This window comes from Eleutherodactylus coqui, chromosome 11 (genome assembly GCF_035609145.1).
Source record: "Eleutherodactylus coqui strain aEleCoq1 chromosome 11, aEleCoq1.hap1, whole genome shotgun sequence".
Taxonomy (NCBI): Eukaryota; Metazoa; Chordata; class Amphibia; order Anura; family Eleutherodactylidae; genus Eleutherodactylus; species Eleutherodactylus coqui.
The window spans coordinates 3032365-3051567 of NC_089847.1; the positions used below are offsets into that span (position 1 = coordinate 3032365).

General features: G+C 51.7%; 1 protein-coding gene across 7 annotated transcripts in view; it reads left to right on the forward strand.

The window, feature by feature from the left end:
- Positions 1–19203, forward strand: part of GSE1 (Gse1 coiled-coil protein) — a 323118-nt gene that overhangs the window by 284752 nt on the left and 19163 nt on the right. For 6 of the 7 annotated variants that reach the window (XM_066582658.1, XM_066582659.1, XM_066582661.1 and 3 more), the window contains one exon: positions 2355–2573. The exons of the other annotated variant lie outside the window; for it this stretch is intronic. In XM_066582658.1, coding sequence (XP_066438755.1) covers positions 2355–2573 — 219 coding nt within the window. The remainder of the gene's footprint in view (positions 1–2354; positions 2574–19203) is intronic. 7 annotated transcript variants of the gene reach the window in all.

Genomic DNA, 19203 nt, shown 5'->3' on the forward strand with positions numbered 1-19203 from the left:
TGCGTTTTACAAATAAAAGGCAAGCCGTTCCCGATGAATCCGCAGTAGGTGCGACGTACCCCGCGTGTTCGCCGCACATCCGCCATTCCACTGACGTTGATGGGTTCTTTCGGTCGGTATAACGGACTAAAAGAAGACGTTTCCTCGCGCACAAATACGGCTCGGCGCGGTTTCAGCGCTCGGTGTTAGGTGTGCGTAATACAGCCATGTGAACGAGCTCTGAGGACTCCATATCTGCGCGGGCCGGACGCATCAGTCTTGTGGTGGAGCCAAGCAGACCACCTGGACTTTAAGGGGGTCCGCTCAGTTCCCAGCCCCTCGCTTTCCCCGGGACGGAATGGCGCAGCATGATGCATTATTTCATCCTGTGTTTAAATGAGATTCAGCGACAAAGGTTCCGAAGATACTCGGATGCGGATGTGAAAAACCCCAAGGATGTTCTCGCGCCGCTGATCTGCAGCTGATTTCACCTTCTCACCTGGATTCAAATTGAAGCGGTGAAATCTGCTGCCGATCAGCACCAAATCATTATTGATGCTTCGGGCGCAGACCCCCTAAAGACCCCCATATGCTGATGCTACAGGCGCAGACCCCCATATGCTGATGCTTCAGGCGCAGACCCCCATATGCACTGAGGCTGCGGGCTGGGACCCCCATGTACTGAGGCTGCGGGCTGGGACCCCCATGTACTGAGGCTGCGGGCTGGGACCCCCATGTACTGAGGCTGCGGGCTGGGACCCCCATGTACTGAGGCTGCGGGCTGGGACCCCCATGTACTGAGGCTGCGGGCTGGGACCCCCATGTACTGAGGCTGCGGGCTCGGACCCCCATGTACTGAGGCTGCGGGCTGGGACCCCCATGTACTGAGGCTGCGGGCTGGGACCCCCATGTACTGAGGCTGCGGGCTGGGACCCCCATGTACTGAGGCTGCGGGCTGGGACCCCCATGTACTGAGGCTGCGGGCTGGGACCCCCATGTACTGAGGCTGCGGGCTGGGACCCCCATGTACTGAGGCTGCGGGCTCGGACCCCCATGTACTGAGGCTGCGGGCTCGGACCCCCATGTACTGAGGCTACGGGCTCGGACCCCCCCAAGGACTCCGTATCCTGTAATGACAGACACCGGCAGAGGACAGAGACCAGACACGGAGGCTGGACTATTAGTGGGATCTTTCCTCTTAGATGAAGCCGTAACATTACTGTATTGTGGACCGCAGACTTGGGGGTCTCGCAAACCCCTCCTGCTCCAATAAGTGCAAATATATCAAACCGTTCAAACGCGATTTGCAATTGTCCCCATTGAAGTCAATGAGGAAGCGACGCAAGTGGGACATCCTGCTGTTGGGGGGCTTGTACCGTAGAATCGTGCGGCCGCGTAGCGCATGCCTGCCATCAATCCCATGCTCGCCTCCGCTGGTGTCGGTGTGTTCCTGCACTTTAATATTTCCCCTGGATTTGCTGCTGTGTAATTATGATAATGACTAATTAGCCGACCTTTTTCTGTGGGGAAATAAAATAGACTTTGGGTGGGACGATCAGCGGCATCTCAATACTGTTAACAGCGGGTAGGTCTTACCAATCGCCATTGATGAGACGAATGACCCCCATAGACCTTGGGGACAGGGAGTGGGTGACCCCCATAGACCTTGGGGACAGGGAGTGGGTGACCCCCATAGACCTTGGGGACAGGGAGTGGGTGACCCCCATAGACCTTGGGGACAGGGAGTGGGTGACCCCCATAGACCTTGGGGACAGGGAGTGGGTGACCCCCATAGACCTTGGGGACAGGGAGTGGGTGACCCCCATAGACCTTGGGGACAGGGAGTGGGTGACCCCCATAGACCTTGGGGACAGGGAGTGGGTGACCCCCATAGACCTTGGGGACAGGGAGTGGGTGACCCCCATAGACCTTGGGGACAGGGAGTCGGTGACCCCCATAGACCTTGGGGACAGGGAGTCGGTGACCCCCATAGACCTTGGGGACAGGGAGTCGGTGACCCCCATAGACCTAGGGGACAGGGAGTTGGTGACCCCCTCACCACCCTCCAATAGGCAAGGGAGCAGGTAGTTAATGACCTCCATAGACCAAGGGACGGGTAATCAGTGACCCTAAAGACTGTTGGGTGGTCCGAGGCTTATGATGTTTCTCCTGTAGCCCCCATTAAAATGTTACCTTGACAGTAGCCCGAGTTGTGTCTCCTCCAGTATATGTAGCCCCTCGGAGTTGGTGGGTGACCGCTCTGCCCCTGGGATTGTGTAGCCGACCGCTGTTATATGTGTGTTTTCGTTTTCTTTCTCCTTCTCGCTCATTTATTGTTTGGCTTTATGTCCCGTTTTTATTTTTCCTTATTCCAGGCATGAACCATGAGCCAAAGTCACCTTCCATAGGAATGCTTTCTACAGCCACCCGGACCACGGCCACTGTCAGCCCCCTCACTCCCTCCCCTCTCAATGGCTCCCTGGTACCCAATGGCAGCCCGGCGGCCAGCAGCGCGTTATCAGTCCAGTCCGCGCCCTCCTCCAGCTTTGCTGCAGCGCTGCGTAAACTTGCAAAACAGGCAGAGGAGCCGAGAGGTAAGACTGACTGCTTGGAACCTGTGTCTTGTGCATGTCTACACCCCCGATCACCACCGCATGCCGTCCTGGTGGGGGAAGACCCCTCCTCACCTCCAACATGGCGGGGTCACTTGGGGAGATGAAAGGAGCCATTATTGGGACTGATGGGGAGATCCCTAGTGGCCGGTATGTAGCTGTGGAGAAGTCGTCAGGACCACCATGCAGCACTAAGGGGTGGACTGACATGCGGCAGACCCTTCCGGGGACCCGATGACTTATCTCATAGCTGGAGGTTTCGCAGGTCGTCTCCTATTTGTAGCTATGAGCGGGTCGCCGGTTTGTGCGGGGGCGAGGAGGCTTGTCCTCTAGTGGAGTCCCAGCTGAAGTGTCCTCATAGCTCCCCATAGAACCCCTAATAGTCATGTATAGGTTACTGCTGCATTATGGGAGAATCCATAGGAGCTGAGGACAGGAGGGGCAGACGATGCTCTAACCGCTCGGCGCCCCCTTGTTGTCTCTGACATAGCGGCTTTGTGGGGGGGACTTGATGTCTGCTTCTTGTCAGCGACCACATTTGGCCGTAGTTTGGCTTCCTTGATGGTGCTGCTCGCTGAGCATGACTGATAAGTCGGCAGTCGTTGACCGTCGTCCGTTATATCGCTGGCCCGGTGAGAAGAATCCTCCTCGCTATCTCTGCAGAGGACCTCCACATATGGCAGATATCGGCCGCTCCCGCAGCAGGTCCGTACGTGGCAGATTTGCAGGGGAGATCGTCAACCAAAAATCTGCAGCAATTTACAGTATAATGTAAGTCAAAGGAATGGAAAAGCAGCAGCGATGCGTCCCGGAAACATTCTGCAGGGACATCGGAGGAGCGCTCGTCTGCTGCGGATATCCACTGCGTATCTTACCCCATGAAATGTGCCGTACAATCAGCATGTACCCTCTGTCAGAAGCCCCCCGTCCCCTGAAGAAGCTGTCGTTCTGCTGCAGACCCGGCATGCGGCTCCATCTTAGGCAGATCTGTAGGTAATGAGAATTGTGGTGATTAGATGGACGGTCTTGTGGTTCCCCTTGGCCTATAAAAGGCTCTCGGAGGCCCCTTGTGTGTACTGACCTCTTCTTCCACCTGTAGAGCTTGTTGGCCACTAGACGCCTCTACGACACAGAAAAGAGATTTCACCCCGTTACCAGAGGGGGCGCATTATTGGGGTGTGAGGAGCTGGATGGTTGTATCAATGAATTGTCCCCCACCGGGCAGTTCTGACCAGACTGTTAGAAGGTGACCGGACTCAGGACGCCCCCTACAGACCATCAGTAGAGAGGAGTGTCTGACCAGACTGTTAGGAGGTGTTGGGACCAGTGGATGGGGGCACACAAGGTGACCTGGCTCAGGACGCCCCCTACAGACCACCAGTAGAGAGGAGCGTCTAACCAGACTGTTAGGAGGTGTTGGGACCAGTGGATGGGGGCACACAAGGTGACCGGGCTCAGGACGCCCCCTACAGACCATCAGTAGAGAGGAGCGTCTAACCAGACTGTTAGGAGGTGTTGGGACCAGTGGATGGGGGCACACAAGGTGACCGGGATCAGGACGCCCCTTACAGACCACCAGTAGAGAGGAGCAGCTGACCAGACTGTTAGGAGGTGTTGGGACCAGTGGATGTGTGGTGGCACATAAGGTGACCGGGCTCAGGACTTTGACAGCCTACAAGTTTACATGATCTAGAGGTTCAGCCAGAGCAAATGTGGAGTGATACGCAGCAGAATACCATACAGAACCTGTATGCCTAGAGGTGGTACAGCAGGGTACTAGAGCCTCCATCCCCCCGTATCACATCCTGTATCCAAGTTAGAGGCGGTACAACAGGGTACTAGATCCTCCATGCTGCCTGTATCACATCTTGTATCCAAGCTAGAGGCGGTACAGCAGGGTACTAGAGCCTCCGTACTCCTCCTTGGGGAGGGATGGTTCCACCATGGATCTGGGTCAGATTGGTATCAAAATTTGTGGTGGGAATTCTTCACATTTGGAGCTACACTTCTAGTTCTCCAGTTCTGGTCTAAGACGTTTCCATCATACATCTACCATGCATTGGGAAGGGCCTCACACCCTCTCACTATTTTTTACATGTTATATTGTAGCTTTGCGTTCCCCATCATTCTGCACTCAGGACCCCAAAATGATGAAAGTGACAGCAGAATGGAAGAAATCTTTGTTTTTTGTTTTTTTTATGAAAAACATTCCGCAGTGCCAGAAGTATTCCCACCCTGTACTCAGTATTAGTCGGAGCCCCTCTGGCAGTGATTCCAGCCTTCAGTCTTCTTGGTGATGACACGAGGTTTGCCCCCTGTATTTGGGGGTTTTCTGCCCTCCGTCAGGTTGGATGGGGGCCGTCTGTGGACAGCCATTGTCAGGTCTCTCTAGACATGTCCCATTGGGTTCAGGGTTCTGGCCGGCCCCTCAAGGACATTCACAGAGTTGTCTTGGCTGGAGTCTTATGGTCCTTGTCTTGTTGGAAGGTGACCCTTCTGTCCGGTCTGAGGTCCCTTGTGCTCTGGATCAGGTTGTTATTATCTCTTTACTTCGCTCCATTCAGCTTTCTATCCACCCTGACCGGTCTCCCCTCCCCCAGCATGATGCTCCACCGCCAGGCCTCACTGTAAGGATGGTATTGGGGAGGTGATGAGCGGCCCTGGCTTCCACCCACCCTGACCGGTCTCTCCTCCCCCAGCATGGTGCTCCACCACCAGGTGTCATTGTAGGGATGGTATTGGGCAGGTGATGAGCGGCGCCTGGTTTCCTCCAGACAAAACACTTTGAGGCCAAAAACTTCCATTTGTTTCTCGCAATCTGAGGGTCCTTTGGGGTCTTTTTGTTAACTCCAGGTGGCTTTCATGTGTCTAACTGGGGAGGTTTCTTTCTTTCCGCTCCACCATAAAGCCAGATTGATGGAGGCTGCAGTTATGGTTGACTTTCTGGAAGTTTCTCTCATCTGCACATGAGATCTTTTTGCTCAGCTAGAGTGGTCACTGGGCTCTTGGTCACCTCTCTTACAAGACCCTTCTCTCCTTAGTTTGGTGGGTCGGCGGCTCTAAGAAGAGTTCTGGTTGTTCTTCCATGTAATTATGGGGGCCGCTGGGCTCCTGGTCACCTCTCTTACAAGACCCTTCTCCCCTTAGTCTTAGGGGTCGGTGGCTCTAGGAAGAGTCCTGGTTGTTTTCCCATGTAAGTATTATGGGGGTCGCTGGGTTCTTGGTCACCTCTCTTACAAGACCCTTCTCTCCCTTAGTCTGGTGAATCGGCGGCTCTAGAATGAGTCCTGGTTGTTCTTCTATGTAAGTATTATGGGGGCCGCTGGGCTCTTGGTCACCTCTCTTACAAGACCCTTCTCCCCTTAGTTTGGTGGGTCGGCGGCTCTAGGAAGAGTCCTGGTTGTTTTCCCATGTAAGTATTATGGAGGTCGTTGGGCTCTTGGTCTCCTCTCTTACAAGACCCTTGTCCCCTTAGTTTGGTGGGTCGGCGGCTCTAGGAAGTGTCTTGGTGGTTCTTCCCTATAAGTATTATGGGGGCCGTTGGGTTCTTGGTCTTCTCTCTTACAAGACCCTTCTCCCCTTAGTTTGGGGGTCGTCGGCTCTAGGAAGAGTCCTGGTTGTTCTTCTATGTAAGTATTATGGGGGCCGCTGGGCTCTTGGGGACTTTCAGGGCAGCAGAAATGTTTTTGCAGCTTCTCCAGATCTGCGCCTCCACACAATCCTGTCTGAGCTCTACAGGCAGTTCTGTCCTCCTCCTTGGTTTTGCCTCTGATATGCATTATGAGCGGTGAGACCTTATATAGACAAGAAGGGGGAGGGGGGGGACTTTTATGTCCAATGGGCTGAATTTACCCCAGGTGATTCCAATCAAGGTGTAGAAACATGAGGAATGGGAGGCCCCAGAGCTAAACATGTCCTACCAAGGGGTGTGAATAAAATGCACAAGGATTTCCCCCGTTCTATTGTCACAACATAACATGAAGGAAAGTGATGGTGTGTGAGGACCTTCTGAATGCGATGTTTGCGGCTGATATTGGCGGCTCCTCTTATTACGCTCCGGCACTGTTATAGGCTCCGGACGGCTGTGTTCTCTATTCTTTCTGTGGTTCAGTGCATCGGAGGGGCCCCTAAGTTATTACCTGATACTATCATGACTGAAATCCGTGGGGTCCGTCAGCTTGTAGGTCGGTTGAGGCTTACGGCTTGGATAGCCGCTCGTCACCATGCGGTATAAAGTGTAGGAAGGGTTTATAAGATTCTGTTTGGGCCGACCGGTTTGGGGGCCGCAGTTATAAGGATAGCCCCCCATCCTGCGGAGGCAGACCCCTGTGTGCGGCTGCTCTCGGGGTGGGTGACTCGGCGAGCTGACAGCCTATTTTGCAGTGAAGAAAGGGAATTTAACAGCAGCAAATTAATTTCATAATTAAGGTAGAAATTACCGGTCGTTTGCAGAGTACATTAATCTCATAAGTGGCCCATTTAGTGTGATGCGAGCGGCGCGGGGCTGGATGAGGCTCAGGAAGGAGGGGGGACAGCAAAATCCTTTGTAATGCTGCAGCTGGCAGCGGCTCTGCATCACTGGGACGCGGTGGCTCTGCAAATCCGCTGCTCCGGGCGTCCACATGACGCGGCGCACAGATAAACGGAACGCCCGGCGACTCTTCACCTTCTAGAAGGGAACTCTGCTGTGTAACAGTTTACAATGTATCCATCTGAAGCAACAGGAATTACACTGAAGAGTCAAAAGGATGCAACTTAGTATCTAATGTATCTGCAGCTTGCCTCCAGAGCAGCAGTTCTCCATCAGCAGGACTGTGTAGTCTCCATCCTGGGCCGCCCCATTGGGGGTGTAGGGCCTGATAACTGATCTGCGGGGTGATTGTTCGGCCCACAGGGTTGGGCAGGGGATGATGAAGTGCTTTAACCTTTCCATATGGAGGATGTATAGAGGCGGGGGTGAGGGAGGATGAGCCGTCTGCATGGTGCCTCGGCTGGCAGGGGGTTAGATGGACGGTCTGATGAGGTCTGGAATGGAGCTGCTTGTCGCGCCGCCTTGTACTGTGTGATCAGTCTGGGAAATAAGGATCATTGTTTTTCCTCTTGATATAAATGTCCAGGACTTGTAGTTATTATACAGGATGGGGGGGGGGGGGGGGGGCTGTAGTTATTATATGGATTGGGGGGGGGGGGGGGCGGATGGTCTTGTAGTTATTATCTGGAATGGGGGGGCGGATAGTCTTGTAGTTAATATATGGGATGGGGGGGCGGATGGTTTTGAAGTTTTTATATGGGAAGGGGCAGCAGAACGTCTTGTAGTTATTATACAGGATGTGGGGGGCACAGAGGAGCGGATGGTCTTGTAGTTATTATTTGGGATGGGGAGGGGGCGGATGGTTTTGTGGTTATTATATAGGATGGGGCTGCAGAAGGTCTGTTAATTATTATATGGGGTGGGGGGGGCAGATGGACTTGTAGTTTTTATATGAAATGGGGAAGTGGATGGACTTGTCGTTAATATATGGCATGGGGAGGCGGAAGGACTTTGTTATTATATAGGATGGGAGGTGGGTGGTCTTGTAATTATTATATGGGATGGGGGCGGATGGACTTGTTATTATATGGGATGGGGTGGCTGATGGTCCTATAGTTATTATATGGGATGGGGGGTGGATGGTCCTGTAGTTATTATATGGAATGGGGGGGGGGGGCGGATGGTCTTGTAGTTATTATATGGAATGGGGGTGGAGGGGTTGGATGGTCCTGTAGTTATTATATGGGAAGGGGGGGTGGATGGTCCTGTAGTTATTATGTGGAATGGGGGGGGGGGGGCGGATAATCTTGTAGTTATTATATGGAATGGGGGGGGGCGGATAATCTTGTAGTTATTATATGGAATGGGGAGGGCGGATAGTCTTGTAGTTATTGTATGGAATGGGGGGGGGGCGGATGGTCTTGTAGTTATTGTATGGGATGAGGGAGCGAATGGTCTTGTAGTTATTGTATGGGATGGCGGGGCGGATGGTCTTGTAGTTATTGTATGGGATGAGGGGGGGCGGACGGATTTGTAGTTATTGTATATGATGGGGGGCGGATAGTCTTGTAGTTATATGGGATGGGGGGGGGCAGATGGTCTTGTAGCTATTATATGGGATGGGGGGGTGGATGGTCCTGTAGTTATTATATGGGATGGGGGGTGGATAGTCTTGTAGTTATTGTATGGGATGGGGGGGTGGATAGTCTTGTAGTTATTGTATGGGATGGGGGGCGCGGATGGTCTTGTAGTTATTGTATGGGATGGGGGGGGCGTGGATGGTCTTGTAGTTATTGTATGGGATGGGGGGCATGGATGGTCTTGTAGTTTTTGTATGGGATGGGGGGCGCGGATGGTCTTGTAGTTATTGTATTGGATGGCGGGGCGGATGGTCTTGTAGTTATTGTATGGGATGAGGGGGGGTGGACGGATTTGTAGTTATTGTATATGATGGGGGGCGGATAGTCTTGTAGTTATATGGAATCGGGGGGGGGGGGGGGCAGATGGTCTTGTAGCTATTATATGGGATGGGGGGGGTGGATGGTCCTGTAGTTATTATATGGGATGGGGGGTGGATAGTCTTGTAGTTATTGTATGGAATGGGGGGCGCGGATGGTCTTGTAGTTATTGTATGGGATGGGGGGCGTGGAGGGTCTTGTAGTTATTGTATGGGATGGGGGGGCGGATGGTCTTGTACTTATTGTATGGGATGGGGGGGCGGATGGTCTTGTACTTATTGTATGGGATGGGGGGCGGATGGTCTTGTAGTTATTATATGGGATGTGGGTGGATGGTCTTGTAGTTATTATTTGGGATGGGGAGGGGGCGGATGGTTTTGTGGTTATTATATAGGATGGGGCTGCAGAAGGTCTGTTAATTATTATATGGGGTGGGGGGGCAGATGGACTTGTAGTTTTTATATGAAATGGGGAAGTGGATGGACTTGTAGTTAATATATGGCATGGGGAGGCGGAAGGACTTTGTTATTATATAGGATGGGAGGTGGGTGGTCTTGTAATTATTATATGGGATGGGGGGCGGATGGTCTTGTTATTATATGGGATGGGGTGGCTGATGGTCCTATAGTTATTATATGGGATGGGGGGTGGATGGTCCTGCAGTTATTATATGGAATGGGGGGGGGGGGCGGATGGTCTTGTAGTTATTATATGGAATGGGGGTGGAGGGGTTGGATGGTCCTGTAGTTATTATATGGGAAGGGGGGGGGGGTGGATGGTCCTGTAGTTATTATATGGAATGGGGGGGGGGGGGCGGATACTCTTGTAGTTATTATATGGAATGGGGGGGGGCGGATAATCTTGTAGTTATTATATGGAATGGGGAGGGCGGATAGTCTTGTAGTTATTGTATGGAATGGGGGGGGGTGGATGGTCTTGTAGTTATTGTATGGGATGAGGGAGCGGATGGTCTTGTAGTTATTGTATGGGATGGCGGGGCGGATGGTCTTGTAGTTATTGTATGGGATGAGGGGGGGGCGGACGGATTTGTAGTTATTGTATATGATGGGGGGGCGGATAGTCTTGTAGTTATATGGGATGGGGGGGGGCAGATGGTCTTGTAGCTATTATATGGGATGGGGGGGTGGATGGTCCTGTAGTTATTATATGGGATGGGGGGTGGATAGTCTTGTAGTTATTGTATGGGATGGGGGGGTGGATAGTCTTGTAGTTATTGTATGGGATGGGGGGCGCGGATGGTCTTGTAGTTATTGTATGGGATGGGGGGGGGCGTGGATGGTCTTGTAGTTATTGTATGGGATGGGGGGCATGGATGGTCTTGTAGTTTTTGTATGGGATGGGGGGCGCGGATGGTCTTGTAGTTATTGTATTGGATGGCGGGGCGGATGGTCTTGTAGTTATTGTATGGGATGAGGGGGGGTGGACGGATTTGTAGTTATTGTATATGATGGGGGGCGGATAGTCTTGTAGTTATATGGAATCGGGGGGGGGGGGGGCAGATGGTCTTGTAGCTATTATATGGGATGGGGGGGGTGGATGGTCCTGTAGTTATTATATGGGATGGGGGGTGGATAGTCTTGTAGTTATTGTATGGAATGGGGGGCGCGGATGGTCTTGTAGTTATTGTATGGGATGGGGGGCGTGGAGGGTCTTGTAGTTATTGTATGGGATGGGGGGGCGGATGGTCTTGTACTTATTGTATGGGATGGGGGGGCGGATGGTCTTGTACTTATTGTATGGGATGGGGGGCGGATGGTCTTGTAGTTATTATATGGGATGTGGGTGGATGGTCTTGTAGTTATTATTTGGGATGGGGAGGGGGCGGATGGTTTTGTGGTTATTATATAGGATGGGGCTGCAGAAGGTCTGTTAATTATTATATGGGGTGGGGGGGCAGATGGACTTGTAGTTTTTATATGAAATGGGGAAGTGGATGGACTTGTAGTTAATATATGGCATGGGGAGGCGGAAGGACTTTGTTATTATATAGGATGGGAGGTGGGTGGTCTTGTAATTATTATATGGGATGGGGGGCGGATGGTCTTGTTATTATATGGGATGGGGTGGCTGATGGTCCTATAGTTATTATATGGGATGGGGGGTGGATGGTCCTGCAGTTATTATATGGAATGGGGGGGGGGGGGGGGGCGGATGGTCTTGTAGTTATTATATGGAATGGGGGTGGAGGGGTTGGATGGTCCTGTAGTTATTATATGGGAAGGGGGGGGGGTGGATGGTCCTGTAGTTATTATATGGAATGGGGGGGGGGGCGGATACTCTTGTAGTTATTATATGGAATGGGGGGGGCGGATAATCTTGTAGTTATTATATGGAATGGGGAGGGCGGATAGTCTTGTAGTTATTGTATGGAATGGGGGGGGGTGGATGGTCTTGTAGTTATTGTATGGGATGAGGGAGCGGATGGTCTTGTAGTTATTGTATGGGATGGCGGGGCGGATGGTCTTGTAGTTATTGTATGGGATGAGGGGGGGCGGACGGATTTGTAGTTATTGTATATGATGGGGGGGCGGATAGTCTTGTAGTTATATGGGATGGGGGGGGGGCAGATGGTCTTGTAGCTATTATATGGGATGGGGGGGTGGATGGTCCTGTAGTTATTATATGGGATGGGGGGTGGATAGTCTTGTAGTTATTGTATGGGATGGGGGGGGGCGTGGATGGTCTTGTAGTTATTGTATGGGATGGGGGGCATGGATGGTCTTGTAGTTTTTGTATGGGATGGGGGGGCGGATGGTCTTGTAGTTATTGTATGGGATGGGGGGGCGGATGGTCTTGTACTTATTGTATGGGATGAGGGGAGCAGATGGATTTGTAGTTATTGTATAGGATCTGGGGCGGATGGACTTGTAGTTATATGGGATGGGGGCGGGGGAATGGTCTTGTAGTTATTATATGGGATGTGGGTGGATGGTCTTGTAGTTATTATATGGGATGTGGGTGGATGGTCTTGTAGTTATTATATGGGATGGGGGGTGGATGGTCTTGTAGTTATTATATGGGATGGGAGGTGGATGGTCTTGTAGTTATTATATGGGATGGGGGGTGGATGGTCTTGTAGTTATTATATGGGATGGGGGGTGGATGGTCTTGTAGTTATTATATGGGATGGGGGGTGGATGGTCTTGTAGTTATTATATGGGATGGGGGGTGGATGGTCCTGTAGTTATTATATGGGATGGGGGGTGGATGGTCCTGTAGTTATTATATGGGATGGGGGGTGGATGGTCCTGTAGTTATTATATGGGATAGGGGGGTGGATGGTCTTGTAGTTATTATATGGGATGGGGGGGGGGGCGGGGATGGTCTTGTAGTTATTGTATGGGATGGGGAGCGCGGATGGTCTTGTAGTTATTGTATGGGATGGGGGGCGCGGATGGTCTTGTAGTTATTGTATGGGATGGGGGGCGCGGATGGTCTTGTAGTTATTGTATGGGATGGGGGGCGCGGATGGTCTTGTAGTTATTGTATGGGATGGGGGGCGCGGATGGTCTTGTAGTTATTGTATGGGATGGGGGGCGCGGATGGTCTTGTAGTTATTGTATGGGATGGGGGGCGCGGATGGTCTTGTAGTTATTGTATGGGATGGGGGGCGCGGATGGTCTTGTAGTTATTGTATGGGATGGGGGGCGCGGATGGTCTTGTAGTTATTGTATGGGATGGGGGGCGCGGATGGTCTTGTAGTTATTGTATTGGATGGCGGGGCGGATGGTCTTGTAGTTATTGTATGGGATGAGGGGGGGCGGACGGATTTGTAGTTATTGTATATGATGGGGGGCGGATAGTCTTGTAGTTATATGGAATGGGGAGGGGGGCAGATGGTCTTGTAGCTATTATATGGGATGGGGGGTGGATAGTCTTGTAGTTATTGTATGGAATGGGGGGCGCGGATGGTCTTGTAGTTATTGTATGGGATGGGGGGCGCGGAGGGTCTTGTAGTTATTGTATGGGATGGGGGCGCGGATGGTCTTGTACTTATTGTATGGGATGGGGGGGCGCGGATGGTCTTGTAGTTATTGTATGGGATGGGGGGGCGGATGGTCTTGTAGTTATTATATGGGATGTGGGTGGATGGTCTTGTAGTTATTATTTGGGATGGGGAGGGGGCGGATGGTTTTGTGGTTATTATATAGGATGGGGCTGCAGAAGGTCTGTTAATTATTATATGGGGTGGGGGGCAGATGGACTTGTAGTTTTTATATGAAATGGGGAAGTGGATGGACTTGTAGTTAATATATGGCATGGGGAGGCAGAAGGACTTTGTTATTATATAGGATGGGAGGTGGGTGGTCTTGTAATTATTATATGGGATGGGGGGCGGATGGACTTGTTATTATATGGGATGGGGTGGCTGATGGTCCTATAGTTATTATATGGGATGGGGGTGGATGGTCCTGTAGTTATTATATGGAATGGGGGGGGGGGGGGGGCGGATGGTCTTGTAGTTATTATATGGAATGGGGGTGGAGGGGTTGGATGGTCCTGTAGTTATTATATGGGAAGGGGGGGTGGATGGTCCTGTAGTTATTATATGGGAAGGGGGGGTGGATGGTCCTGTAGTTATTATATGGAATGGGGGGGGGCGGATAATCTTGTAGTTATTATATGGAATGGGGGGGGCGGATAATCTTGTAGTTATTATATGGAATGGGGAGGGCGGATAGTCTTGTAGTTATTATATGGGATGGGGGGTGGATAGTCTTTTAGTTATTGTATGGGATGAGGGGCGTGGATGGTCTTGTAGTTATTATATGGGATGGGGGGTGGATAGTCTTGTAGTTATTGTATGGGATGGGGGGCGTGGATGGTCTTGTAGTTATTGTATGGGATGGGGGGCGTGGATGGTCTTGTAGTTATTGTATGGGATGGGGGGCGCGGATGGTCTTGTAGTTTTTGTATGGGATGGGGGGGCGGATGGTCTTGTACTTATTGTATGGGATGGGGGGGGGCGGATGGTCTTGTAGTTCTTGTATGGGATGGGGGGGTGGATGGTCTTGTAGTTATTGTATAGGATCTGGGGCGGATGGACTTGTAGTTATATGGGATGGGGGCGGGGGGATGGTCTTGTAGTTATTATATGGGATGTGGGGGGATGGTCTTGTAGTTATTATATGAGATGGGGGGTGGATGGTCTTGCAGTTATTATATGGGATGGGGGGTGGATGGTCTTGTAGTTATTATATGGGATGGGGGGTGGATGGTCTTGTAGTTATTATATGGGATGGGGGGTGGATGGTCTTGTAGTTATTATATGGGATGGGGGGTGGATGGTCTTGTAGTTATTATATGGGATGGGGGTGGATGGTCCTGTAGTTATTATATGGGATAGGGGGTGGATGGTCTTGTAGTTATTATATGGGATGGGGGGGCGGGGATGGTCTTGTAGTTATTGTATGGGATGGGGGCGCAGATGGTCTTGTAGTTATTGTATGGGATGGCAGGGCGGATGGTCTTGTAGTTATTGTATAGGGTGAGGGGGGGCGGACGGATTTGTAGTTATTGTATATGATGGGGGGCGGATAGTCTTGTAGTTATATGGGATGGGGGGTGGATGGTCTTGTAGTTATTATATGGGATGGGGGTGGATGGTCTTGTAGTTATTATATGGGATAGGGGGTGGATGGTCTTGTAGTTATTATATGGGATGGGGGGTGGATGGTCTTGTAGTTATTATATGGGATGGGGGGTGGATGGTCTTGTAGTTATTATATGGGATGGGGGGTGGATGGTCTTGTAGTTATTATATGGGATGGGGGGTGGATGGTCTTGTAGTTATTATATGGGATGGGGGGTGGATGGTCTTGTAGTTATTATATGGGATGGGGGGTGGATGGTCTTGTAGTTATTATATGGGATGGGGGGTGGATGGTCTTGTAGTTATTATATAGGATGGGGGGTGGATGGTCTTGTAGTTATTATATGGGATGGGGGGTGGATGGTCTTGTAGTTATTGTATGGGATGGGGGGGCGCGGATGGTCTTGTAGTCATTGTATGGGATGGGGGGGCGCGGATGGTCTTGTAGTTATTGTATGGGATGGGGGGGCGCGGATGGTCTTGTAGTTATTATATGGGATGGGGGGTGGATGGTCTTGTAGTTATTATATGGGATGGGGGGTGGATGGTCTTGTAGTTATTATATGGGATGGGGGGTGGATGGTCTTGTAGTTATTGTATGGGATGAGGGGAGCAGATGGATTTGTAGTTATTGTATAGGATCTGGGGCGGATGGTCTTGTAGTTATATGGGATGGGGGGGGGCGGATGGTCTTGTAGTTATTATATGGGATGGGGGGTGGATGGTCTTGTAGTTATTATATGGGATAGGGGGGGGGAGGCCGGATGGTCCTATAGCTATTATATGGGATGGGGGGTGGATAGTCTTGTAGTTATTGTATAGAATGGGGGGGCGTATGGTCTTGTAGTTATATGGGATGGGGGGGCGGGTGGTCTTGTAGTTATATGGAATGGGGGGGCGGATAGTCTTTTGGTTATTGTATGGGATGGGGGGACGGATGGATTTGTAGTTATTGTATAGGATGGGGGGGCGGATGGTCTTGTAGTTATTATATGGGGATGGGGGGATGGTCTTGTAGTTATTATATGGGGTGGGGGGGGCGGATAGTCTTGTAGTTATTGTATGGGATGGGGGGACGGATGGATTTGTAGTTATTGTATAGGATGGGGGGGGGGGGCGGATGGTCTTGTAGTTATTATGTGGGGATGGGGGGGCAGATGGTCTTGTTATTATATGGGATGGAAGGAAGCTGCTTTGAACTGAGGACGGAGTTATTTGTCCACCACCTCACAATTTATTAAGTAGTGAAAAGCGGACATAGAACTTGTTGGTAAGTTTGTCCTCCCATTTTCTACATGATAGAGGGCGCTGTCCTCGTCCGTCCCGCTGCGCAGGAAGCTGAACAATTGTCACCATATGAAAACGTGCTAAAACCGCCGCAAAACCGTCGGGGAATTCTTTGTGAATGAAGCAGATTTGTAAATGTTCCTAAAACAGCTTCTCTGGTAAATAAGGGTCACGCTTCTCCTTGTAGAGGGCGCCAAGTCGGTCCAAGGAGACTCGTAGTCCGTGACCTGCTCCCTGAGAAATAAGGTATTCCACCTATTGGATGGTGGCTTTTCTATAGGTTAACCCTTGAAGCATATAGGCCAACATTGACTGACAGGCAAGCTACCCTCCTATAGGTGGCGCTGTGGAGGCATTATACTAGATCAGAACCAAATCGCAGGCCTTTCACCCAGAACCCAAAAGCTAATCCGGGGTTCTGGTGGGGGGCGAGACCCCCAGATCAGCTGTCTGTACCTGGTTTGGTTTGTATCTGCCAGCTCTGCTACATCATGACTTTCCTCTAACGCGTTTCCTAGTCGTTTCCTTCATTCTTTGTTCTCGAGGTAAGAAGTTTGTTTCTACAGTTGGCCCAAAGCAGATCCTTCCAGCCTCCGCCGCTCTCGTACCGCTGTGTAATCTGTCATTAGTTTTGGGATAAGCGGCTCCAGGATGCACAGTTTGGCTCGCCATGTAATACGGGGTATTGAGAGCGCGACCCGAGCGAGTGCCAAGGAGTGGGGAGCCGTGACCTTCCTTCCAGGGATAGTTGGATAGAGCGGCCCTTTGTGTTCCTTCTTCTCAATGACCCGCTTGTCCCGTTCCCGCTGGCCTCGTCCTCTGCGTGTCTTCTGGCTGCCGCTCCGCGTCTGTCTTGTTCTTTCGATAATCGTATAATAATTGTTGGCTTGTGGTACCAAAACGAAAGCCTCGGCCCGTTGAGTTTGTCGCAGAAGCCGCATCTTGTTCGCAGTCTCTATATTCTGACTTGCACTTTGATTTGAGCGGCGCACGTTGTGCCATTCAGAAACCATCGCGTCCTGGTCGAAAACGAACGCCCTCCCACCGCATCCATGTTGTCACCCAAGTGACTTGTTGGATGGACGGCTGCGGAGCTGCTAATTGCGCGCCTCCGCCGGGCTGGACAGCTATAATGGCGCGGTGAAGCGGGAGGCGGGGGCTGACGATAAAGGTGACATCGCCCTGCTAGGACTTTTCAACTCCAATCCCAATTAATTTTATTGAGCAAGTCCTCGTAGAATGCCAGCAGTTAATTACAATGATCACACTGTCGCCCGGCGGATCTGGAGGCCGCGCTGCTCCGAGCCGCCGTGTCGTTAATTGCCTGACTTGTTGGGAAGCTATTGATTGTGACCGGTCGGGGAAGGCTCCCCGGCTCAGAAAGGATTACACTCCTAATTGTTTCTGGCCTTCCGTTAACAAGATGCGCTTCAGTAGCCGCTGTGAACCTTATCGGCTCCTCCGGCCGCACTCAGCGCCCCCTTCCTCCTTGGGCTAATGGGAAGAGGTTCGACTCTGATAACATCCTCCCTCGGCTCCCTCTGGCCTTTCTTCCCAGCGTCTTGGGAATGTCTTGTAGCTGCAGCTAATGGTGCAGATGTGGCCGCCGGGTCAGCAGATCATCGATTGAGTCCTTTGTGTGCGCATCCTACAGCAGAGACGTCTGATCCGCCGCTCGCCCCGCGGCCCTGAAGACCAAGCTAGCTCAGTACTTCAACAATCGGCTGTCTCTACGTCTGATCTGATGCCTTGTGAGCGCAGACAGTAGCCTTCATGTACCTGTTAGTCCATCTTCTGGGGTGGTGAACGGGACAGCACGGGGGTCCACACACTACACTGCAATACCTCGCCTTGCAGTCTGTGCTTGGTGGAAGTGCAATCAGATGCTCCCACTATGGGCTGTCAGAGGAAGATGTTGGGGGATTCTCAATTCTTTTTACAGAAAGATGCTGCGATACACTTAATATGTTACCCCAAAATGTACCAGAAGAGCGTGCGCCAAAAGGACGCACAAAGTGTGAACGATGCCTGATGCTTGTGATGTGTGACCCCTCCAGTACTGCCCCCCCTGTAGTACCCCACTAGTAGCCCCTCCAATACTGCCCCCTGTGGTACCCTACTAGTAACCGTGACCCCTCCAATACTGCCCCCTGTGGTACCCCACTAGTAACTGTGACCCAATCACACTATGTACCATTTATAAGCCCCCTTTGCTTTCTATCACTGACCAGTTACCCCGTTACCCACATTCTCATCTTAGATACCAACCTTTTATGCGGCACAGGATCAAACACTTTGGAAGAGTCCAGATCCACAAGATCCAGTGACTCCCCACTCCAGTCTAGAACTTACCTCCTGGTAGAAGCTGGTCAGGGTGGTCTGACAGCAGCGATCTCTCATAAACCCGCTGATACAGGCTTATACAGCTATTTCCCTTCAGGTCCTCCAGGATGGCGTCTCTTAGGGTGTTTGTACACAGGAAGGAGCTTCGCTGGACGGCGACGGAGCAGCCGGAGATTGTTCATCGGCCTCCATTCTCAGTAAGCCGGCGGTCGCTCATACGTGATGCCGCCAGTTTACACGGAACGATACGTAATTCAGTTTTATGCAGAAATGAGGAGTGATCGACTTTTCATACCGAGCGATAATCAGATTGTCGCGGGATCCGATTCTGTGTGAAAGCCGCTTTAGAACGGCAGAAGAAACGTTCCTCCACCCGATCGTCCGCCGATCCGGCAGGCAAGCAAACGCATTGTTCAAGCTGCACCAAAAATCCCTTGTTGGCGGGACGGCGCTCCGTTGGTACGAAGATTACGTGAACGATACGCAGCGCCACGGACTGTCCGTGTAAACAGAGATGGTCAACTAGTTTCCGGGAGACCAGCGGCTGGTGTTAAAATGACCCTAAAGCTAGGAACCGCCCACTTGTCAATCCAAACAGTGAGTGACAAACCGTAACGTTCAGGTACCTGTGTTCCCCAAGCTGAAGTCTCCAACCGGCGGGGTCCATACTGACCACCTCCTAGATGCATCTATTAGACATCCTCTCTCATAGAGACCCTCGGGTGCGGTAGAAGGATTGGCGCACTCCCACATGGGCGGAGAAAGATAAATGAATCTCCGGCTGATCAGCTCCCTCCCCATTACACGTCTGCTCGCTCCCCGCCCGCCATCCGTTTACACTAAATGAGACATCGCGGCGCGCTCCAACCGGGAAGTATC